Consider the following 25,379-nt stretch of genomic DNA (forward strand, 5'->3'; position numbering starts at 1 on the left):
CAATCACACTTATTTTAAGCGGCTCATTTATCACTAAAAGAGCTGCAGGGCACAGCTACTGTTAAACAGCTCCAACAAACCTACAGCTTAGTGGGACAAGCTTCTTTTTATAAGACTAAAAGATGTTTAAATAGTGCCAAGAGGAGCTCTATGCCAGCCTCTAGGTTTGTTATCCAAACGTTACTAAATTAGAGGTCTCCTGAAGCACAGGGTTTGGGCAAAGATAAGCTGATCTCCCCTGGGCTGCTGGTTGTTCCCATCTGGAATCAGCCAGATTTTAACAGAACACTTGCTACGTACCATAAACTTTAGTAGTGTGAAATTCTGAAAAATCACCTCAAGTCTGAGCCTTAATCTACATTGAAGCCAAACTTCATTACCTCTGGCAAGGTTGCAAAAGCAAAATGTTTTACATATAAGTACCCCTACTTTATGAATGGTGAAATTCTGCTTTGTTATGAAGGTAGAGGCTTACTGGGTTCTGCTTTCTGGAGCTGAAACTGTAAGGAAAATGTTCACACCTGGCAGTTGCCAACACAACAGAAACTGTAGTGGTGTAACATTGTCAGTTATCATTAATCCTTCCGAAACAAAACAAAAAATGTCAGTATTGGACTTGGTTTATGGAACCTCTTGCATCTGAAATTTCAAAGTGTGATGTGATCAATAGATTTGTGGGTGAAGGAACTGGGCATACTTTCTGTAGCCAAGAGTCATGCAGCGATTTTGCCATCTAGTGCCCTCTTTCTTAACATCCAAGAACTGCAACAACTAATTTATAAAAAGCAACAGGCACCAACCAGCTTGGAGTATGTGCCAAACACAGTGTGTCTCCAGCCTGAACTGTGGAGCCTGGGTAAGCCAACCATGGCAGTTAAAAAGAGGATACTTCTAAACTGAAAATAAAAATGTAAATATGTAAATATGCAAGTATACGTGTATTGTACAGAGATAATATTTATGTATAGATATATTAAACATTTTGGATTTTTACAAGATATTTTCTTAAACCTTGTTTAATAACGTAAACCTACATTCTGTACTCCCACCAAAGACCAAAAGACCATGCCCCCCCAACAACTGAAATCAATTTTTTCTAAAGAAGTAGGTCTCAGTGCTTTTGCATTTCAGTTTCTGAACCTCAGATATATATGGCTTATGCCAAAGAGATGTTTTTTGAAAGATTTCAGTAGAAATTTCTAGCAATTGTCTTCCATATTTTTTAATTCACATTATTTATTTCACAAAGATGGTCTTCTGAAAGTATTTTCACATAAAAAAAAAAAAATCACCAAAACTTGTAGGGATTTATGATTTTAGCAAACAAAGACCAATATTCTGGAAGCACTGTGCAGTAAAAAATACAAAAATGTATTCTTTAATACAGTCATTATAAGAAAGTATAAAAGAACTCTCCAAATAGTAAATCTGCTTCTGACAATAACATTCATAAATCATGGTTAAACAAACTATTTTTTATATGTTAGAGTATTACATTGAATGAAAGAGCCTATGTGTGATTAATTGACCTTTCTACCATTAAGAATAGAATTCAAAAAGCACAAACACTTCATATAGTAATTCATAGAGCAGTTTAGAAAATACATTATAGCTATTACACCTTGTTTGCCAAAATAAAAGTTAACAAAATGAAAAACAACCATGCATCTCTTGAGGCTATATCACTTTAAGAAGACAAGAATGGATCTGATGGATTAATATATATATATATGCATACTTATAAGCATGTATATATACACATCAAGAAGCATTTTATACACTCTTAGAAGCGTGAGGCTCTGTTTTGCTGCCTTATTATACCAAAGACTTTAAATTAGTTTTAAATTAGTTTTCAGCATCCCTGCTTAAGTTCCTACTAGCTACAACAACCAATATTCTGGAAAGTATCTACAGATACTTCATAATATTAAGAAAATTAAGCATTTCCATGCTGTGCAAGTAATTCGGTGAATAAGACCACAGAGAAAGGCTAAAAACCAGTTCAGTATGCTGGCAGGTTGGATAGACACTTTCAACATTAAAAAAGGTCAGAACACAAATGGGAAGTCTGATCTGCATTTCAGATATGCACTGTAATTATGGAGTTAATGGTTCCTCTGGCCCAAACATGCTCATATACAACGGAGTAAGAACAGAAGAAAAAAGACTTATCACAGTGCAGGACAAAATACCATCTTTACATGAACTTATCTGGATAACAAAAACAGCTCAGAACAAACCAGAGCTCAACAGAGGCTAATGTATTCTGACTATCTGGAAAAAAAACGCAAATAGCACCAGCTATGGTTCTCATATGGGCTAAGTGCCTTAATGTCTGAGTGACTGGATACTATCTGGTGGCCCTGCTGCCTTGATATGCACAAAAAGTTTATAATCAGTATTACGTATTTATACTTTCCTTATGATAACTGAGTTGCAGTTATCATAATTAGCAGTGCTTGTATCTTGGTTTGCTTGAATTACCAAGTATGAGTGATATATTTTTTTATAGATTTTTTTTCTACCATTTCATTCCTATCTCTTTGTTCACCTCCACCTTGTGTCCTACAAGAATTCTGAGGTCTTGCTCTGATGTAGTTATACATCACTGCCCAGCAAAGTGAATTCAACTGTGATCAACAGCTTTAAGCACCATCATAGTACAGACAAATAAATGACAAATTAATAACATTACTTATTAATTAACTTGTGAATTCAAGCACAAACTTTACTCAAAATCAGAACACAGGGAGTATCTCAGATGAGATACTGGAAATTACCTCACTGAGAAGATATCTCTAAATGTTTTAAAATATTTATGTACCATCTGATCAGCTGCTTACAAATGTAGAGTATTCATTGGCAAGCAGAATAGGTGGTTTTTAGCTTCATACTTTACAATCGAAACCACTGGTATTCTTTTCACAGACTTTAATCCATTTGTGTCTACATAATTCAACTCTCAGCCAGTGAACTTCAGTTTTCTAATAAATCATATCTTTGCCAAAAATGGAATCTTCCATTGCGGGAAGGCAATATTTTGTTTTAAAGGCATTGTAGGAAGAGTCAGTGTGTTCGTCTCTTAAGATTTTCCTCTCTAAAACAATAAAATGTGTGAATAAATTTTGTGCCTGCTTTTAAACTGTGAATTATTCATATCTACAAGACAGCTAACTCATCTGAGATTTACAAAGTATATTGACAATTATTAAAATCTGATTTAAACTCCTGAAAAAAAGATATCAACTTATTTCACAAGTTCTAAATTCACTGGTGATTTACATTAGCAATATTACCTTATGTTAATTTTTATCCCTGTGCATGAAAGCCAACATTATAGCACAGGAAGGTCTTACCTGGCAAACAGTCAAAGTAGAAAATTGGCCGAATATGAACTCTGAGGGCAATACTGTGGCCAAACAGAATAATGAAAATCTCTGATGTTCAAACAGAGCTTACATAGAAACAGGGAAGTTATTTTACCTGTTTTAAGTATTCATTCAACTATTACTGTAATATTGAATCCTGTTCAGAAGTATACTGAAATTCAATCCAAAGAAGAAGGTTCAGAAATAAAGGTTCAGAACTGACCCACCAAAATAAAGAATTGAAAAGACAGAGATTCCATGAGAGATTACACTCATTTAGTTAATTAAAGAGATGACAATGGAATGATTTGATCTTACTCTGTAAGAATGTAGATGAAAACAGAACTTATATAGGGCTTTTCAGTTTACAAAGCAACAGTATCATACATGTAATGGCATAGATAAAGTTAGACAAACTTTAGGCTACAAATAAGGTGCAAATGTTTTTATGGGGAAGGTATTTAACTACTGGAAAAAGTTTTGATGGCTCTAGTGGATTTTCCATCGCTGGAATTTTTTAAGTAAAGAGTCAGTGTTTTTCTAAAAGATATACTCTATTCCAAACAGAAATAAATTGAAGCAATGTCTGGTTTGTATGAGCAACGCTAGTCAGACTAGACCATTACAATGGTCTCTTCTAGTATTATAGTGTACAATGTAGTAAAATAATGTGTGTATCTATGATTATTCAACATGAAAATGGTGTCCAGTTTGCAGGACTATAATCTTATTTAGGCTTTTAAAATATTGGCACATTACCTTTCTTCCAGTCCTGCAAGTTTCCCTGTACTGCACAGCTTGCTGAAAATCAACATTCAGGAGGATATTAATTCAAATTTAGCTGTCTGAAAGCTAGCTGTTTAGTCTGAGTTAGACACCTAGGTCCTTTCTATCTATACTCAATGGAGAAAGCTAGAAACCTTCATGAGTCTATTCCTTCCAGAGATATTGGGCATCTATTTTCAGCTAGCATAAGTCTACAGGTGCGCTTCTCTTTCCATTTGCTACAGAGGGTGTCTTAGTTTAGACTACTTTAAACTCCACACCTAAAAGTGGCCTAAGTTAGATGAAAGGAATCCAGCCTTAATACTCCAAAGACCTTTTTCAAAATTCCTGGATTCAAGTTAGATCCACTAATTTAAAGCCTCTGTCTTTATTAGATCACGTTTCAAGTGTGCTTCAGTTACTGTTGGGCAGATAGTGTTTCATCACGATCATATCATAAATGTATGTCATCTGTATTTTTCCAAGAAAAGAATAAAGCAGTTTTTGAATAGCTCTTCCTTATTGTGCTATTATTCAGAATTCTGTCATTCCTGTCTAATACTGAACTGGACGCATAGCCATTTATGTCCACATACGAATAAGAGAATTTATGTTCTCCACTGCCCTGGGTAGGGATTCACCCCCTTAAGCACAGATATCTACAGTGCAGATGTGTAGATCTGATCTTTGAACCTGCACTCCCATTATAACCAAATGAGACTAGATAATACTACTGGGAGAGACTGAAGTGCCTTATCTTTGCATAAATGTCTAAATTAGGAGAGATGAAAGACAGTAAAGAATCTATTCCTCTTCCTTGACTATTACAGGAACTTAGGTGACTACTTCAGATGGGTTTGTCCACAGCATAAACATTTAAAGTTAAGATGAATGATGAATTTTGTTCTTTCACATCATGATTTTGGGTGCTTATTTTCACTTGTTCTTTTTTTTTTTTCTTTTCTTTTTTTTCTGGACTTCAGTCTCCTCAGAGGTCTCTTTAGCCTCGCCATAAAAGACTGGCCTCGAATCTATATGTGATGAAGCCATTCAAGCTTCCTAGGCCATCTTTGCAGAAAGAATAATCACATTTGACAAAAAAACAAAGCCAGAAATTGACTTTCACAACAGAATACCTTTCATCTTCCTTCATTTGCAAAGTAAGAATGCCCAGGAATACTCAGTTACATGTTTCTCACTTGCACATATTTCTTTGAATCTTTCCAACTATCTGAAGTATTTTAGAAGGTTTATTATGAGCAGTTTCATAAGTGCCTATATACGACACCACCCCAACTCATCCACTTCAAAAGCATATCCCATTCTACAACTTGCCAAGAAAGCCAAGAAAAAATGTGGCTCTAACACAGAGAAGTGTTGTATTAGTTTAATATGGTGACACGGCCTCTAGGAAAAGCCAATGATTTAAATATTTTTTCAGGATTTTCAGATGACTTGAATTCTTCCTCTAGGACATGTTTAGACTCATCTTTTCACTACTAAAGAACTTGTACTTCCTCATCTGTCTGCACCTTGCAGAACAGTCTTTCTACAATTCACCTTCAGAGAGCAACCCTGTAAAAACCTGTACATTTTAGCTGAGATCTTTTCATGAGCAATTTTCTTTGTTCTACAGTTTCAACAGCACTCAACCACAGGTAGAAATCTTTGTTCCTTTGCAACAGCTACATTTTGTGAGGGGTTTTCTGCTGTATCCATGGAGAATGTGGTGATGGCTGAAGAATTCTAGTTATCTGTGATGTTTCCTATTTCTCTTCTCTCAATTGTAAGAGACTCAAGTGCAGTGAAAGTTGCCTGCTTCTGCTTATCTTGGCTATAAACTCTTAATACACTGTTGGATTTCTCTTCTTCCTTGGTCTGTGGACAGCTATTTCCCATCTTGAAAACAGGGTGATGCCTGATCTTTAGTCTAACGTCTAAAAATTTATCCTGTGTTCTAATGTCCCACATGTCATTACTTGGTCTTTGTAAAAACAAATTTCTTTTCCAGTGCAGACATTCATTTTTACTTTAGAAAGAGGAAATATTTTCTGGTGTTCGACAGAAAGAAAGCATTGATTCGTCTGTCACAGGTCATAACAATTGTTCCATTCCTAGTCATAAGAATATTGAGCATGGAACTGAACATACAAGAAAAAAATCATGAACTGCCTTTCTAAACTTCCTCCAATATAGTCTTGTTTTCCCACTCAAAGTTTCACATGGCAGTTGACATACACCAGTATTTCCTGACATTTTTGTTACATAGCCTTGCATGAGAAAACTGACTGTACTTTGGGTACAGCTATGAATATAGGTGAGAACTAGGAACACTGGCTTTCTCCCACAGCTGTGCACATACACCTGTTGCTTTGACATGAGTGATTAGCAAACACTGTTTGCAGCGGAGGCAAAAATGTGAAATATGAATATCTGCCTGAAACTAGTTTCCCTATATATATATTTATTCCTGGTGTCCTGGGCAGAAACATGTACATACACACTACATAGTGAGTAGTCAGAAGTCTGATGCTTTGAAAAAGTCTCTGGCCAACTGTTCAAGCACTCAGCAACTGTGTCATTCATGCAGAGTAAATGTTTCCCTGAAGCATCAGGCTTTCTGTGCATGTGAACACAGCACATGAATATGTGCTAAGAAACATCTGGGATTCTACATGTATTGCAACCAAGTCAGAACTACAGCAGCTGTGCCATTAATCCAACCAGGCATGATTACCGAATTACCAGAATCTGGTAAAAGGATGAAAAAAAATCAAAGGAACCCAGACAAATTTTCCAGAAGCAAAAATATAATGGTTTATGGAAAAAATCTGGACACAGCAATTCCTGCATAAATACAAAAGAATGCTTTCAGTCAGCTCTTCATTGGAGGGACTAGAAGAATGAAAACTCCCAGATATTCTGTGATCAGCATGGTACAGAAGCGCAGTGCAAAGAAAGATACCCAATAGCACAGACACAATAGTGCTGCAGCTAGTCTTACCTGTGCCTGGCAGACCAACCAAATAGATCAGGCAGGATTTAGCATTGTACTGACTCTTCCATTTGAGTTAATAAACCTCCTCCACCCACTCTCCTTTCCATCTGGGAATTTCTCTCTAGCCTTTCTGAAACTCCAGTAATTGATTCCTGATGGTAACTCCAACAATGCCAGCATGTAAGTCAAGCTCCTAAGTATTGCTGGATTGGCCAGCTATCATGGTGTCCATGTTGTGCTTCATGATCTGCTCAGCTCTGGCAATACTGAACAAAGCCAATTTTGCTAGAACTTCTGGAGAAACTGCTTTAAGTCCATCAGAACATATTTTCTCAAACTGCCCACCAAGCTTCACCTATTATATGATCATCCTCACTAGATAGGAGCCACTACGTCTCGCTGATCTGCTATATCCCCTTGTATCTAAATCCTACAAAAATGCCTATCTGTTGTTTTACATTGCTTTGCTGTTTTGCTATTCCAGGTATTTAACACAATATATAAGCATTAAAAAATGGTTGGAAATCTCACAGCAGGATAACTGCTAATTAAAACACCCTTTATTTAGGGTTAGAAGCTCCAGATGGTCTCAGGTATTTTCCTCTTGTGCTTGGGAGAACTCCATCCCTTAAATGATAGGGTTGAAAACAAACTACACTTTTTTTTTTTTAAATGGATACGTCCGTACTGTCTTATAGTATTAGAATAAGGTAAATCTAATACTGAGCTCCATGCTAACAAAGCTATGCTGATAAGAAATGTCAAGATAGCTCAGAAAACTAGGTCTGATGACCTCTCACTGCACTTCTGCCACTTTATGGTGTAGGGAGAACAGAACAGGGTCAAAGACTTTTGCAGTTTATTAACATGGATCTCTGAGCCATGTTAAATTCAATGCATACTCTGGTAGTGGATTCTCTGTGTGTATATACTAGTTGAAAGGCAAATGAATTTTGCAGTACGTCCTACAGTCCTGATTACCAATTGTTCATACATATTGTGGTTCCAGTCTTTCTTCTCCACCAGCAGTTTTTTTCCCAGCACAAACCAGAATGAAAGAGTCCTGGTGTGCATCCAGGTTTAGCCTGCAGTCAGTATGTGGCCAGGCTGTGCACCTGGACACAAGAGCTGGGAACTGCTCCAGGGGTCCCCTTGTTTAGGCTTACCCATTTTATCAATTCACCTTGTGTTAATGATTTCTTATAGACTTAAACAAATAGAGCCTTTATAACAGCTGCATTTATAGTCATTATGTCAGAACAAAGTTTCCATAAAGTGCTATTTTAAAATATCTGAATAATTAAAAAATACAGAGATACTATTTGTGAAGAGCGTATTTGTTTGTTTAGGTATGTATAATTACTTTCATATTATCCAGATTAAATGTCTGTGGCATCTATAATTAAGCACTTCCATGAAGGTTCACTGGAATTTGACTGAAAACAAACACATAGAGAAATGAAATATGTGCAGGCACTGAATTAAAGACAAAAACAAAAACAAAAAACATGTAGCTTACCTAGTTATGTGCAGCTCTTAGCCCTAAGTATGAGACATGTTTAAAGAATTTGTTTAGCTGGATGGATTTCTTACAATAATTCATTTATTTTAATTTTAAAAGCATCAAACTTGTTTTAAAGGCTCATATTACAATAATACATTTCCCTTTGCTACAAACTGGGTGGGTGACTCTAGGACTTCAGAGTCTTTGCTATACACACTGACTGCAGTAGGACATTGAATAGAAGACAGTTTACTTGAAGAGCTGGACAGACAGATCTCAGGTTTACAGTAACTTAGTACATTTGACTGTGCATTGGCTGACAGTCTTTGGTATGGATGGCATCAGCCATCTGATTAGTTTGACTCAATTTATCTGAAAATACACTCTGCCAAACTTCCCTTATTTTTGCTTTGGTGGGCGCTAGCAAAAGCTAATCCTTCAGGTAAATTACTGTGCAAAGCACAGCTCATTTTTATTGCCAATAAGCAAACTGAGCACCAAGGAATCATTGTGTTTTCCCACCTATGCATTTGTTTCACAGTCACCTCCTAGCTGTGAGAAGATTCCAGTTTACCAAAGTGAACAGCTTATGGCATGAATCAACAGTGGGGACTTTGAACGTTATAGATGATATTCTACATCACCTCCAAAAACCCTTCCCAAGACTTCTGCACATTGCAATACTTAGAAGTAATGAAGAATTATTCTAGGTCCCTCATGGCAAAGTGTGGTCACAGGTGTTTTCATCTTAATGCTCTTCTTTAAGCTCTTAATTCTTGATCAGGTTTGGCTGCGTTTTAAAGATTCGATATGGAACCAGTTTTGTTTGCATTCAAGCTGCTTTCCCCCAAAAAATGAGATCATGTGAACTACAGAGGAGGATTAGTCAAACCTTGTAGAGTTTTGAAATACTTCAAGGTATGTGAGAAAACACTGCATCTCTTAGTTACCTACATTTGCAGAGCAGATCTAAAATTCAAGTGAATTTTCTGTTCATGGAATGAATATTCTATTTCTTAATGATAAGGAGTGGAATTCAGACACTTTATCCTACACATCTTCATAACTGCCTAAACAACAGAGTGATTATATCTGTTCCTCTACCAATATTTCTTTTGAGATACCCACCCGACAAACTACAGTTTCATCAACATTACATAGAGCGGCTGCTTCTGCATACTGAATGGGAAAGCCTATTATGACAAATATGGCTATTTTTCCTAACTGGATATGCCACAGTTATGGATCAATAAAGTACGCTGAGAAGCTGCTTCACTATCAAAACACAGTGAGGACGGGTTTTGCAAAGATCACTCATTATTTTTCATCTGCTAGAAATCAGATGATCTGAATCACTCAGGTTGGAAGGTATCACATGAGGCCATCTAGGCTGACCTACTACTTAAAGTAGGGTCAACACTGAGTTCAGACTGCTGATGGCTTTGTCAAGGCAGGTCTCGAAATTCTCTTGGATGGAGACTCCCCAGCCACCGTGGGAAGCTGTTCCAGTGCTATATTACCCTCCTGGTAGATTTTTTTTCCTTATATTCAGATGGAACCCAGCAATTTCAATTTATGATCCCGGTCTCTTATCCTCCTTTCATGCAATTCAGTAAAGAGCCTGCCTCTGTTTCCTCGCTAAATTTCTCTTAGATACTGGCAGGTTGCTATTAGGGATCCCTACCCAAAGGTCTTTTTTCTCAAAGCTAGACATGTTCAGTTCCCTCACAAGTTATGCACTTCAGTTCCCAATCATCTTGGTGGCCTTCCGCTGGATTTGCTCAGATTAATCCACATCTTTCTTGACATAGGAGCCCAAAGCGGACACCTGATGTGATTTAACAAGTGTTAAGTCACCAACTCTGACCTATAGGTCATGCTGCTGCTAACACAGCCCAGTATGCTGTCAGCCTTTATCACTCCCAGGGCACACTATTGGCTCATGTTCTGCTTGCTGAACCAAAACCCCTCGTCCTTTTCAGCTCCACTGCTACCCTGGTAGTTAATCTTGCAATGGACCAAAATGTAGCTGCTTCCTGTCATATTAATAATGCATACCTGCTTATATGATACAAATGCATGTCTGTAATGGCCCACGTGATGAGAACTGGTCATATACACTCTCAGATGTTTAGGCCATCCATCAGTTATGAGGTGGCAAAAACTTCCACTTTGGTTCTGTGCTGGAGCCACATGCTATTATGTCATCAAACACTTGTCCATTTCATTACAAAAATACAAGTTTCTTGTACACAAGAAAGGGAAAGCGCACTCTGAGCAAAATGCTTAGATGCAACTAAGTTAATCCAAGTTCATTTATTTCATAATTCACTTTTCCTTTTATCAGTTCTCTTTTCTCCCCTTTAACATACTATAGTAATTCCAGAGCAATATAAAAACAAAACACCTACGATATTTTTAGCATATCCCTACTTATCTGCAAGTGCAAATAAATGCTTTTAATTAGTGTAGATATTTTAACTAGGACTAAAAACTGAAAATGAACCTAGACTCAGACGTAATTACTATAAAAGCACATCACCAGAAATTTGCAAAAATTGACAATTCCTAAAATTTCTATCTCTAAGGCCATAATCCTTCTCTCTCCTGTGAAATAACTTCACTGGCTTCAACTTGTGAGATAAAATTTTGATAGAAATCTTTTTGATAGAAAAATTATTTCTAGAGAAAGGCTTTTGGACAATATTCTCATGCTTAACTCCTAAAATATGATTTCTTATAAGTGAATACAGAACTCATTGAAACAGCTCCAAGTAAGCTAAGCCTTTCTTAATTTTAATTTTAATTTGTTCCCAAATCCAGTTACACTCAGTTCCAAGGTGGCTTTCTGTCATACTGGCCAACTCTCTGTGCTGATAAAATGCTGATGTAATGTCACTACCAGCCAAGGTCAAGTCAAGTCAAGTACTTTAGAGTTGAATGTCCACATGTCCATAACCACTAGGCTGTGACAACTCTAGCACTACTCTTCCCTATTTCACTACTTAATTGAAATTTTCTAAGGGAAAGCTCAGAATATTTGAGGTACACAGCAGCATCCAAAAACTATTTCAAAAGAAAGGTCTTTTTTGACCAAGCCAAATAAGAAAATTTCCACCTCACCTTCACCACTCCGTTTTCATGCATGGTGATACAGTTGCTGGGATCCTCTGAAAGCTGATATAAAGCCTGAGCTGTAGCTCTATGAACCAAAGGATCATTTGACTTCAAGTAACGTACTAAGGGAGCTACAGCCTTGCTCTCTCCAAAGGTAACTCTATTGCTTCCCCACATGCAACAGTGAGAAATGGCCTCTGCTAAGTGACGTCTTAATTTGTCATTGTTCTGAAAAAGGTAAAAACATAATAAATTAAAAACAATATAATACAATAAAAATTTCATAGGAAGTCAGTACTGTATTCTAAAACATTTTTACGTCCTCCTATTTTAATTGTAGTACAATTAAAAATTGGAGAGAACTGTGAGGCATGGAGCCTTTATTATTCTCTTTGTAAGAAGTGCAGTGAATTTTTATATTATTTTAAAGGTGCTTTTAGACTGACTGGAAATTAGGTAAGATTAGCATTAAAATTTAACATATAGTCCATCGCTGAGATTCTCTGTGCATTTCAGATTTATTGCTCTCTCAACCCTTTGTACTTTTTCCATACAGCAGCTGCATTTCTGAAAAGCAATATTCAGCAACAGTGATTACTAAAATGAAGCTCATCTTCCACAGCAATTTTAGTACTAGCCACAGAGTGCTTTCATGTCCAATATACATCTCATGGAGGAGGAATTCTGCATCTCTCCCTGATAGCTGCTGCAAAGTCTATCACTCATGTCACAACCTTTTAGTTGGGTATAATGCAGATTGATATAAGAAATTCAGATACTTAAGATAGTATGTTTAGTATGATACTTAATATCGTATGTTTACTTACTGTGTTTGCTAGGTTAGACAACAGAGGGACGACTCCGTGATCTGTTATGACAGCTAAATTTTCTTCATCTTTAGCTATATTTGTAATGGCTGCACATACACTTGCTAAAACTTCTTTATTCTTTGATTTTAGCAGATTGACTATCAGTTCCAAGCCACCAACAAAGGACCGAACCATCTCCCCAGCATCCTAAACAAGAGTCATAAGAAACATTATTTTAAAATATTCAATATATATTTTATGTGAATGTTAAAAAAAAGAGATTGGCACAACATAATTGTTCCAAACTGCAGTTAGTGTTCTGTCACCTTCACCAAGAAATATGGACAATTTGGAACTCAAAACTCTTGACTGACAGATAAGAGTTAAACTGTTTTAAATAGCACCATCTAAGCAGAAATTCAATGCCTAAATAAAGGTATCTAGTGCCATTTTAGATGACACAGGGTATTCTTTCTGACCGCAAGCTGTCACTTCCAAAGGTATGCAAGTTTATCTTATCTGCTGTACTTGCCAGGCATGTGCCTCATATACCCTCGGGCACCTTAAACACCAAATAGACACCCCTGTTTAGGCTCTCCCACTGTCTTCTGTTTCTCACATTAAGTCTGACAGCTAAGACAAAAGAGTGGCAATGTTCTTTTCTTATATCAATGCAAATGACTATTCAGCAATACTTGCAAGCTTATTCAAGAGGCAGTTACACAAGTCTTGACAGCAACTGAGAGAACCAAGGTACACTTCAGAGTATGATCAACATAAAATGTGGCTAGTGGATACAAACACAACTCTAGAAGAATGTCTAAATATGCTTTTAGAAAATAAATAGAAAACTAAACATGGTATGTCCAGAATAAAAGAAAGTTAATTTCAAACAAAGCATCATTATGACGTTTAAGTCCTTGCAGCAGAAATGTATCATAGAATCATTAAGGCTGGAAAAGATCATCTGGTCCAACCATCCCCTTGTCACCACTAAACCATGTCCCTAAGCACCACGTCCAACCTTTTCTTAAACACCCCCAGGGATGGTGACTCCACCACCTCCCTGGGCAACCCGTCCCAATGCCTGACTGCTCTTTCTGAGAGGAAATTTCTCCTGATTTCCAACCTAAAGCTCCCCTGGTGCAACTTAAGGCCGTTCCCTCTAGTCCTATCACCAGTTACCTGTGACAAAAGGCCGACCCCCAGCTCCCCACACCTTCCTTTCAGGTAGTTGTAGAGAGCAATAAGGTCTCCCCTGAGCCTCCTCTTCTCCAGACTAAACAACCCCAGTTCCCTCAGCTGCTCCTAGTAGATGTTAAAAGTTTTTATGTTTGAAACTGACAAGACAAATTCACAGAAAAAAAAAATAATTAACTGTTATTTAATTTAAAAGTATTCCCTCTGATTGGAAAAGTTTCTGGACCACAGATTTCTCAAAGGTGGGAGAGAGTTCTGGGGAGGGGAGCCACTGCTACAAGTTTGCCCCATTCTTCTACATTTCCTTACGCATGCCCCGTAGGCCAGTATGAGAAACAGAATACTGGGTGAGTGAACCTCTGGTCTAGCACAGAATTGGCTATTCTCACACTTTTGTGTTTATTAGTCAACTCAAATTAGCAAGCACATGCTTACATGTTAATGTGTAAAACAGAAAACCGTCAGCTTTGGCACTGCAAGACTGAACTAACAGGTATGGAATTCATTTGGTTGCCTCAGGCAAATGGGAACTGGCAGTTATCTCATAAAGTGACATGCAGCATACAGTACTTCATGTACCCTTAAAAGCACACAGGATATAAATCTAAGTTTGTTTAAGCACAGTTTCTTAACTGATTAAATTACATAGTCACTGACCAATGCTGTACACCAAGATTCACTGTAGTCTGTTAAAAACTGAGATGTCTGAAAAGAAACATATTGCTATTTCTTTGGTAAGATGTTCCACCATGTAAGATTACATGACTTTAGTCAACCTCTTTTCAGCTTCCTCCTAGACAGAAACAATGCCAGAATAGAAAAACATCAACTTCTTCAGATGATTTTTTACATGTTTATTCAATCTGTGGGTAATTCCAAGCAGCATTCTGCCAACCACCTAGAAAAAGTCCTTAGGATGCCTAGTTACACAAAACCTAAGAGACAAGATTGCAAAATGGAGCATCATTTCCAGAAACTTTATTGTAAGCATAATAATTAAAAACGGAGTGGAATGAACTTCAAGTGCATAACCTGAAGATATCAAGCTTTATAACGTAATCTGGAGAAATCACTTTGTTATTTGACTGGGCCCTTCAGTTACTTTAGTTAAGTAGATCTTTATACTGAGCATAGATATATGTGTTTTATTAGCACTTCTTCATATATATTCATATATATGTTTATATATGTTCATAATCTATAATCTAGCCCAACATTTTTTGGTAGATTTTCAACCTTTCAGGTGTTGATATGGAAAGATGAACAGTTCTCATGAAGTTCATTGTCCAGTAAATATAGAAACCAGCAAATGACTACACTGTGGCTAAATAGGATTTCTATAGAGCAAAAGTTAAGCGAATTAACTGTTGATGAAGAAATACATAAAAGGCAGAAACACTGTGGGCAAAAACTTTAGGTATTTTTTGATGGTCATCTAATTTTTATGGAAAACTATTTACCAAAAGTATGCCACTAGTGCCCAAACCTTACTATTCGCAAAAGGGTTAGTAACCAGGACACTGTTTTTATGAACGACTAGAAAAGCCAGTATGGTAAACAAGATCAAAGAGCTTTTGCATTAAAAGGACAGGATTAGATACAATCCCATTAAAGGATCTGGTTCCTAAAAGGAAGCACTATTGGATTAAGAGTTTTAGAAACCTGCTAGAAGCAGGCTAAGAGAAAACAAAATAATCCTGAGCTTGAGGGTACAAGAATGAAATGATCACTATATGAAATTTGTTAGGAAAAGCAAGAACTGAAAGGCGGGAACTCTTAAACTGCGTATCTAGTTGAAGACAACTATCAGGATAAAACTGGAGAGCACTATCTTTGAGAACTGCATTGATAATGTTTAGACAGGGCCTATTAAAGCTTCAGAGGACATCCAATAAGCACACACTCAGGTGGCAGGTGTTTTGATTTAGGGGATGCATTAAATGATGCATTTAAGTGAAATACAGTAAATGTAAATCTGGTAAATCTGAAAATGTTCTGTTACTCAGGATAGAGACACTTGAAAGGTTCTGAATTCAGAACTGCCTGGGCCGTATCCAGGCAGGACCTTTCCAATCACTTGGTCAGAAATATACCTGATTTAAGAACTAATCTTGGGCTCTGAGGTAAAACCCTTCTCGTTGATAACAATACCTAAGAACTCCTAGTCCTGAAATATGTAAATGATGATGTTTTCTTGAATCTCCAGTTTGCATTTGAGCAATGTGAAGTACTTGGTGCTGAGGAGCAGTGATGGCCAGAGCACTGTATCCCCGAAGAGCCCCTGGTGTCTACTTTGAGAGGGCTAGGAGGCAACAAATAGTATGGACTGTAAGAAGCTAAGTTAAGTAATGCCTTCTACAAATGAACCAATGGATCTTAGCATAGCTGTTCAATTATTTGGAAGTACAAAACCTTGTCTATGGAGAGCTAGAGAGCTCCTTGCTGTCAAAAAAGTCCTTCAAAAGCAAAGTCTTCCATTACAGGACTTCTTTGCATAGGGGAGGAGTACAAAAACAAGACAGTTTTCTCTAAATAACGATACTACTTGCAATCAGCCTGGCATGTAGTTGCAGAGTATTGCTGGCTCTTTTAAAGAATAGTGTCAAGACTATTGCTAAATTCAGGTAGATTAAGGCCTGAAAATGAAATCATGTAGGTAAGATGCTTGTGGGTGCAGCTGGCCAGATAATGCCAAGAAGCTACCTAAGAACAGACATTGATTGAAAAATCCTTTTTAGTGATGATCTAATTATTCTATCAACCTATTGGATATAGCGACTCTTTTGGTCTACGTACACCTTTCTTTGGCAACAGCTGCCATTTTTTTTAAGTTGGAAGGAAGAAGAAAAGGAAAAACTTGTGTCACTTGCTGGGATGAGACCTTTTATTCATCCTCCTTTGTGAAATTCTGCATGACACTGGATTTTACCAGAGCTGATGGCCAAGATACAGAAATACAGGGCTGAATGACAATAATACATTTGAAATACAAAGCAAAAATAAGATAGTGAAGGCACGTGGATCCAAAAACTGATCCAACAGAATATTCTTTAAGAATGCTAACCTTATTGTTAGTTCTAAGAAAGACCTGCAATCATCTATCAGCACCAAGGACACGTTCTTCTGAAAAGAACAGTTAGGAACTCTGAAGGAGAAAATAGATCTGAGCAGATTCTTGGTGACATCTTGCTGTACAAAGGTGGCATTGGACAGCCTGCTGTCAAACTCTTATGACACAGAAAGAGAGCAAAAGTGACTGGCTAAGTGGTCAGAAGTAAATTTGTGGAAGAAATTTTAGCCTGTGCACGTCAGTGATGGTAAAAAATGCAGAGACGGAAGAAAGGGCTACAAGTGGAATTTCATTTATACGCTTTCCTCAACAGGTCAATAGGAGAATTTTGAATAAAATATAACAGACTCTCTCCTGAAACCCTTTTGGACTGAAAGGTCTTAGGACTTCATGAAAGTGCAAACATGGACAGTATGAACTTTCCTAGGGCTAAGGAGTGACCATAAGACCAAGAATGGTTTTGATTATATTTATTTCTTTTTCAGAGCTGATTTATTAGCAGAGTATGACTCCAATTGTATTGTGTTAGTTTTGCTGAGCAAATCCATCAAATTGCTCATGGACTTGGAAAATAAAATTTCCTACTTCTTTAGTTCTGGGTCTACATGCTAAACAGAACTCTTAGCTGTGATGTTTCCTTCACATAGAAAGCAAAAGCAGTGGGTAGCCCCATCAGGAATGTAATATTTTCCAACACAGGCAGGGAAATTCTGGAGACTGGCAGGGAAAGGTTAAAGCCATACAGTTTGAGGACCAAAACCAGAAGCCAAGGCGTGTGGAGAAAGGTAATATCCAACAGCAAACTTTGGGTTGAAGTCCTAAAATTAACAGAACAAACAAAAAATACAGGTCCTAACAGAAATTAAAATGGGATCTAGATGTTTATGCAGACGGACAACATATGTTTGTGATTCAGAGAAGCAGCTGAGAGAAGCAGTGAAGGAAGGGCAGCACTCAGCCAATCCTGTTACCATGTGAGCTGCATGTAAAGGAGGTGGGCATGTTTCCCATGGATGCTCTAGGACAAAAGTTTATCATTGCTAGTGTATACTATGTATATATGTACTACGAATATACCACAATGTAAATACACCTACATCCAGTCACTTAAATAAAAACAATATTTCTTGATAGAATTTTCATGCCTTAGTTGAAATTTTAAAACTTGACTAATAGCTGGAGAAAATGGGTCACAGAGAAAAATTCTACAAATAAATTTCTTACTATATGTATCAAAGGGCTAAATGGCTAGATACAGAAGAAGAATGGATATTTTACATTTACTTAAATTTCTTGAAACTTACTCCAGAAGCGGTGTTTAAATATTGGCTCAACAAACAAGAAAGGTTTCTGTTCAACAAGTAAACTCTATAGTAAGTGTCTAAGATTTGTAAGGGGCTCAGCTATAAATGCAAATGATCCTGCTCTTCTGGATGGGTCAGATATCTGTGTATTATTCATGTTCTTTAAGAAGTTTCGTGAAGAAAGAAGATAATCTGTATCCCACCCTAATGAACCAACATGCAAATCTTACATTTTGCTACCTGTACATATCTTCTCTCCAGATGATTATAACTCTATTTGTTAAATTTCTCTTCTGACAAGCTTGCACTTTCCACATTTTGTAAAAATGTACGGTCATATTAAACTGACAGAATAATATATAAACAATTGAGCAGTAAGTAAAAGAAAGGAGTTTCAATAATCGTCTGTGAAACCAGCTAAACACAAGGACAGAACATTCTACCAGTGATGAAAAGCAGAGGGAAACTGCAGAAACCACATGTCAGGAAAGTTTCCCAAGTGTGATTGTGGGTGTAGTCTGGTGGTCTGTGCAAGACAAAGAGAAAAGCAAAAAAGCAAGAAATTTGAAGAACAATGAGCAGAAAGAAGAACTGAAATGAGAGCTTTAAAATCCATTATGTTACTTTTTCTTTCAAAGAATTTAAACAACAAATGCAATCTTTTTGATATCATTTAGCAAAACCACATATTTGCTTTGTACAGTAAATTTCTACTTCATTTACTGTTACTGAAGTGTGTATTTATTATATACAATTGTCATCATTTAAAGATATTTTCATATGAGGAAATTATATGAAGCTGTGCTTCTGATTGCAGAAGTCTGGATTCAATTCTTTTGAATCTTTGAGTATACTTATATTAATGATCAGATAGCTGTCCATACTGTAAAGTCTAAAGAAATTTCTGTGATTTTAGTTTCCAAATCAAAGAGTTCCCTCAGGCATTTCCATCTATATTTTTGTAATATAAGAGAAGAGAAATAATATATAACATGTCTTTGGAAATATTTTTTGTACTTTTTGTTTCAGGTAGAAAGAAAAGCTATCTTTAAATTTGACCTTATAAATCAATCAAAACACAACTTTTTTTGTGAGACTTAACGCAAAGGATTTGTTGTTTCCAGCTATTTGTGTGTGTTAAGCTTTCACATTTACTTGTAGTCCTTAAAACTCACTGCAAAAATGTAAATGGCATTGTTTCAAAGTCTGGGCTGTACAACTTGGTTACTACTGGATAATAACATGACTTTCATATTGAACTTGAAGTGGAAAGTGTTCCATTTCCAGCCCAAGACTACAGTTACACTTAGCCCTTATATACTGCAAACTCTGATCTATTAATACAGCCACTAAACTACATTTACTTTCATGTTACTTATGAAGCTAACCAACAAATTTAAAGTATTTTGAAAAGCTTCAAGGACATCTTAGGATATAGCTATACAAAAAAATAAACAAAAGGTAAGAAAAATTTATTTAAATTAATTTGGCTAATTTACCCCCACTTTACTTATTGTGACAGAACCTTACATGGTATTGTCCTAACAATATCACTCAGTTCAATTTAAATATGACTTTGTAAAAATGAAGTCCAAGATACAGCATTTATAGACAAAAATATTTATAAAATCAGTCTCGCTAATAAGCAATAAAATAGTTTTAGTTTAAACATCTAAGTGCATGTGTTAATGAAAGGTAAATGCGTCTGTTTAACAATAATATTTCCCAGGCTGAACAAAATAAGATCCCAAATCCAGAGACATTTAAAGAAGAAATAAAAATGTAAAAAGGCTTGGGGCAAGAGCAAGAGCATAGGAAATATCTTCATTTTAGATCATCACTGTTATAAGTTTTAATGTAATATTTAACCTAAGGTGACAGATACGGAAAAAAATATGGTCTGTTAAAGTATTTTTTAAATGGCTGAAGAAGACTGGAGGAGATGATAGGATTTTTCATGACTTCACATGACCACATCTTTCTTCTAACTACTGAGCAGCAAAGTTTTTATCCTCAAGAAGTATGACAAATATTATTTCAAAACTGTATTCAAAGGGAGGAGTTTGCAATTTCAAGCAGTAAAAATAATATCTGGCATACATGCTGCGGACAGCAAAGTTACCTGTAGTACTAATAAAGCTTCATCCTGTTACTCATAATCATATATTTCCATCTTGAAGAGCATAACTATCAAGAAAATTTAGTTAATTTTTCAGATATTTCTATACTGGCTACAAGAGCAGAAATACTGTGAGATAGACCAGCTTTACACAGTTGTTTTTATTTTTATTTTAATTGGGAGCAGAAAGCACTACAATATTTGCAGAAAAAGGTTTGGAAAAATCATTTGATCTTTGGAGTATTTATTCAAGAAGAACATTTGAGATTTTTGACTTCTCTTGTCATCATGTTATATGGTTGTTGGGTTTGTGTGTGTGTGTGGTTATTTTCATTATGTAAATAAAGTTCATCAGCCTTAAGTTGAGACATACAGTATTTGAACAGGCACTACTGAATTCTTTTGTAACTGGATTCCCTTCTTATTTCTTCCAAAGTGAATACTGGTTTCTTTATTTGAAAGATTTAAAGCTAAACACCGTATTACAAAAACACATTGTGTTTATCTTTAAAAATACTCCACTTGAAAGATAAAAGTTTCTCCACTAAAAACAAGTAGTATTTCACTCTTAGAACATCTTAAAAAGCTTAAGGTGTCAAACCTGATTTGTCAAATTGAAATGCTTTTGCCCAGAAAAGTGATGGTATGGCTGTGCAAATAAACTCTAATTAGCAAGAGTCATCTTTAAACTACCTTTTCTTCAATGAAGGAAGCAGTCCATTTCCATGCCCTATTGCCAACCAAATGACTTATCCTAATGCGCAAAACAATTAAAAATTCAAAATAAAGAAATGCAACAGATAAATTTATATATTACAGCTGGAAAAAAACAGGATAAAAGTCAAACACAATGTGTAAGGATGTTCCTATTCATTTTTCAAATTAAACAACACAATGGTAATATTGATTTAAATTATTTTATATTTAAAAACTAATTTTATTCCTGTCTATAGAGCTGTGGAGGCTTCCACTGTAGCGGAACTGATGAAGAACCCCTTGCAAGATGAGCCTATTTTACTACATTTCACAACTCTTTCTCTGTACAGTGTGTTGGGAAAATGCAATCTGCTGGGAAAGTAATAGCAGACAATCAACACATATTTTCCTGTCCTCTTCACCTCACTGAAAGAGGTAATGCCAGAGCAGGCTTAGTGTTACATTAGTAGTTTTAGCATAGCTCCAGTGCTACTCCATAGGCTAGAAGAGCAGAATCCCTTACTCTATGCTCTTCAGGGCTAGGTTCATCACACAGCTAAATAGTTGGCATGTATATTTGCTATTGATAGCTTCAAGAAATAATGGCAAAGTCCATTAGTCAAGTGTACAGCCCAAGAAAGCATGCAATGAATGTCCTCTAAAAGTTGGTGGGGAAAACAAGTCTTCATAGTCACTCACACAAATTTTGGAAGTCTTTTGTCTATTGTTTTCCTTACTTTCCAGCCTGGCAGACTACACCTACTCTTTCTCCACTTCTCCCCTTTACCCCTCACAACTCTCACTGAAGTTCAGTCTTGGATAAATGCCAAATCCTAATTTTTTCACAGAAGCAGTGAAACTACTAATATCAGAGTCCTTTGAGGCCACAGTGTAGAAAACGTCATGATTTGCTTTAGATTATTTTGAAAAGCTTTATAATATGGAAGCATGAGAAACTGATGACACTGACTAATTGAAAAAACTAAACATTGTTTCCATTGGATTTGTGTTGAACTGAATCCAAGTAAGTGCTCAAAACATTGAAGCTGAATAAGTGTCTAAGTAAACTTCTTCATATAATTATTAACATATTTGTGAGATAGCTGGTACTAATGTTGTTTAATATTGTAGCATTGCAAGAAAGTAATACTGAAATGTTCTGAGGACAGTCCAGCTAAACAATCAATGCAGTGACAACACAAATAAATCGTTATAACAATTATAGTTTGTGTTGTTGCAACTCTGGAATGGTTCCATAAATTAGAGTGGTATTTGAGAAGGCAATCATATCATATTTTACCAATTACAATTACAGACCACTGAGAATCTGAACAAGCAGTATGAAATATAAAATATGTTATAGTTCAATCAAAAGCTTCTGGGGTAGATAAAATGATTGCTTGAAATTTTCTGGTTTGTATTATGCAGCAAATGAGACACAAAGATCTCCGTGCTATTTTCTTGCCTTAAAATCTATGGAAGTCCCATATGGTAAGCGAGAGGGTAAAGACAGAAAAAAGTGAGATGGACAAGAAGAAAAAACAAAGGAGAGATGAAAAAGAAAAAAATGGGAGGAAGATGAGGTTTAAGCTTTTTATAGATTTTTAAATCTAATTAGTAAGTCTAATTTAAAAGTACAGAAGCTACATGACAAGCTGTTGACTAGTATGTGTAGCTATTATAAACTAAGTTACAAGAAAAGCTGGTCAAATATTTTCCAGTGGAACAGTATTCCATCAGAAAATGCTAATGGAATGGAACCAAAACCTTCCATAAGAACACGACTTCTTGAAAAGTTTTGACAGAAACCAGGCATAAAGGCAGGCTAAATTACCAACGTGCCTCTTCATCTTTTCTCTTGTCAGCCAGATGGCTGGTGAGTAGCCTGCCAGGCTGCTTGGCTTCTGGTTTTCACAGAATCCCTGACTTCTTGCCGGATGGGCTGCCAAACAGCTGGAAAGCTAGGTCTCCAGGAGCTCCTAAGCTTTTTGGCTTAAGTTCTTCAAGCTCTCAGGCAGCTGCTTTGCACTTAGGATCTGAGGCTCCCCAGTTAGGGAGACATAGGTTATGCTCTCAGTTTCCTGTTGCTTCCCAGATTTCAGGTTGTGTTTTACAGGAGGAACTGGGCTCCTAAGGACCTCAGGGCAATTTATGGCAGTTCATTCTGGATCTAGGATTGCATGTTTGTAGGAGCCCAAACACTCCATGACAGTTGGTCCACTAAACTTCTAGGCAGCCTATGGCAACAGTCATTGGAGAAGTTGGCTGTTCGTGGCCCTGGCAAGTATGGCAACCAACTGTGAACTCACCAAGCCAGGTTTGACTCTGTAGGCTTCCTAAATCTCCAAGGACCCTGCTATTCTGAAAGGTCTGAGGAATTTTTGGCTTGCCCCTTTTTGTCTTTCTTATAGTACCTCTTTTGAAGTTAGTTTGTAACAAAAGCCTAAATATTTGTAGTCTACATCCAGATATCAAGGATTAAAAAATGCATAAAAATGAGATCAAATATAGAGAAGCAGGTATGAATGATGTTAAAATACGATAATGTCTAGAGAAAACAAATAGGCAAATGGAAGGAGATCAGTAAAGAGCATTAAGTTTAAACTGCCAAGATTTCTGTATATAAATACAAGAAGTATAACAAGGAAAACAAAGAAACTGGAAAATGCTGTACATACTCAAGCAAGTTTTGACGTTACAGGCTTATCCAAAGAAAAGTACATAAACAAAAATATATTGGAACTATTTAAGAAAATTTTTTAAAATATAAACAAATGAACAACAGTTTGCATTATGGGGAACCGCTAACCTTCATACACTGGAGTTATTAATCAGTAAAATGTGTATAAAAAAAGTAACTTAAAACATTTAAAATGTTAAATATCAGAAGAATTTCAAAGTTCAACTACCTTTCCTTGTTACTTTTAATACAGAAATGTCCATTCTAGTTTTATGCATATGGTTACATTAAAATTTCCACAACAAGCAAAATTTATATAGAAATCTTAAATAGCATGGTTCATCTGCAGCATATTTTCCACCCGCAGGTTAACTCCAGACTGCTGTCTCCAGTATAAGTCATTACCTTAGCATATAATACTTCTGCAAAAGTGAAGGCTACTTGACCATCACAAATGCTGATCTCTTAACCCTTCCCTCCTAAACCTGATTTAGTTTTGCTTTTGTATTTATTTGTGCGCGCGCACGTGTGTATGTGAACGTGGACATTCTCTTTCCCTTTATGTAGGAAATACACAATCGTCTTTAGATGGCTGATCATCCTTCATCACACCCATGAAATTCCATTGTAGGGCTGAAAAGGAAGAAAAGCATGTGTGTGTGTTGGGGGGGTTGGATTACACTTTATCAGAAAAGTGAAATGTCATTTTACAAGTACATTTTAAGAAAATAGGATAAAAAACTTTCCCTCTCTCTTCCCTCAAATCCCCAGTCTCAGACTGTTTACTTGAATAATTTTGAAAGACTTCATACACAGCTGACTTCCAGAAGTTCTTTAAGAAAGCCTTTACAATTGTAGTTATAACAAAGGTTAAAATTTAAACTTTGAAAGCTGAAAGCTGATATGCAAACACAGACAAAACAGAAGAAAGGATGAGGCCTTACATTATGTTTGCATCCAAAACTCTATTAAATACAAGGAAGGAAAATAACCTCTAAAATTTTGATATATTTTTTTAATTTTTATTTCAAAACATACTATTTATACGTTCCTCTGTGAGGAAAAAGTTGACAGTGTTCCTCTCATCACCATAATGCCTTTCAATGAATTTTATAATGGCCCAAATAACATCCTTGTGGAGTTTCTCTCAATTTTTCTGTTTGGGCTGATGTACATTGGGATAACACTATAAATACAGTTTTTCAAAGTAGCATCATAACCAAATATTGCTGTTCCAACATCAACAGAGTTGAGTAGACTTTTCTTAGCAATTTTTCATAATCATTTGTGGTTTTGGGGCAGTTTACTTACATCTTGTCATTACCAATGTGCCTGCAGTAGCAACTTTTCCTTTTGGAAATAACTAATTTATAAGAATATGTATCTAATAAGATAATTCATTTGAATAAGTGATGCGGCTCTTTTAGCTCTTACAGTTTAAATAAAGGTATACCTTAATTTATCAAAATTCATAAGATATTTTTCTAAGACTCACAAGTAGCACCGATAGGTGCAGTGCAAATTTTCTCACGAGTTCTACCACCTAAAATTATGCCACTGCCAAACTACCTGTAAGATCTTCACTCTACAAGCCACTCTTAAGGCTAAAATTATTTAGAAATAATGCTGGCATAAAGAGGTCATGACTGATCTCAAAGCAATATTATGACTGTCAGAGTTATAACAGTTTATGTACTGTAATGTATAATTTATATCCTCTATTTTAAAAGTCTTAAATCTGTCACAGAC

The 25,379-nt window shown here is 36.2% G+C and overlaps 1 protein-coding gene across 6 annotated transcripts in view; it reads right to left on the reverse strand.

The window, feature by feature from the left end:
• Window positions 1–25,379, reverse strand: part of ODAD2 (outer dynein arm docking complex subunit 2) — a 96,146-nt gene that overhangs the window by 15,534 nt on the left and 55,233 nt on the right. For 5 of the 6 annotated variants that reach the window (XR_014579472.1, XM_083823650.1, XM_083823652.1 and 2 more), the window contains exons 18-19: window positions 12,580–12,768; window positions 11,759–11,980 (exon numbers count right to left, since the gene is read on the reverse strand). Coding sequence is in view for 5 of the 6 variants with exons in the window: in XM_083823650.1 (XP_083679776.1) it covers window positions 11,759–11,980; window positions 12,580–12,768 (411 nt within the window). In the remaining variant the exon portion in view is untranslated. Of the gene's footprint in view, window positions 1–11,758; window positions 11,981–12,579; window positions 12,769–20,195; window positions 24,264–25,379 lie in introns of those variants that run through there. The other variant, XM_083823654.1, reaches the window with a different exon arrangement.

This window comes from Anser anser, assembly GCF_964211835.1.
Source record: "Anser anser genome assembly, chromosome: 2".
NCBI classification, from domain to species: domain Eukaryota; kingdom Metazoa; phylum Chordata; class Aves; order Anseriformes; family Anatidae; genus Anser; species Anser anser.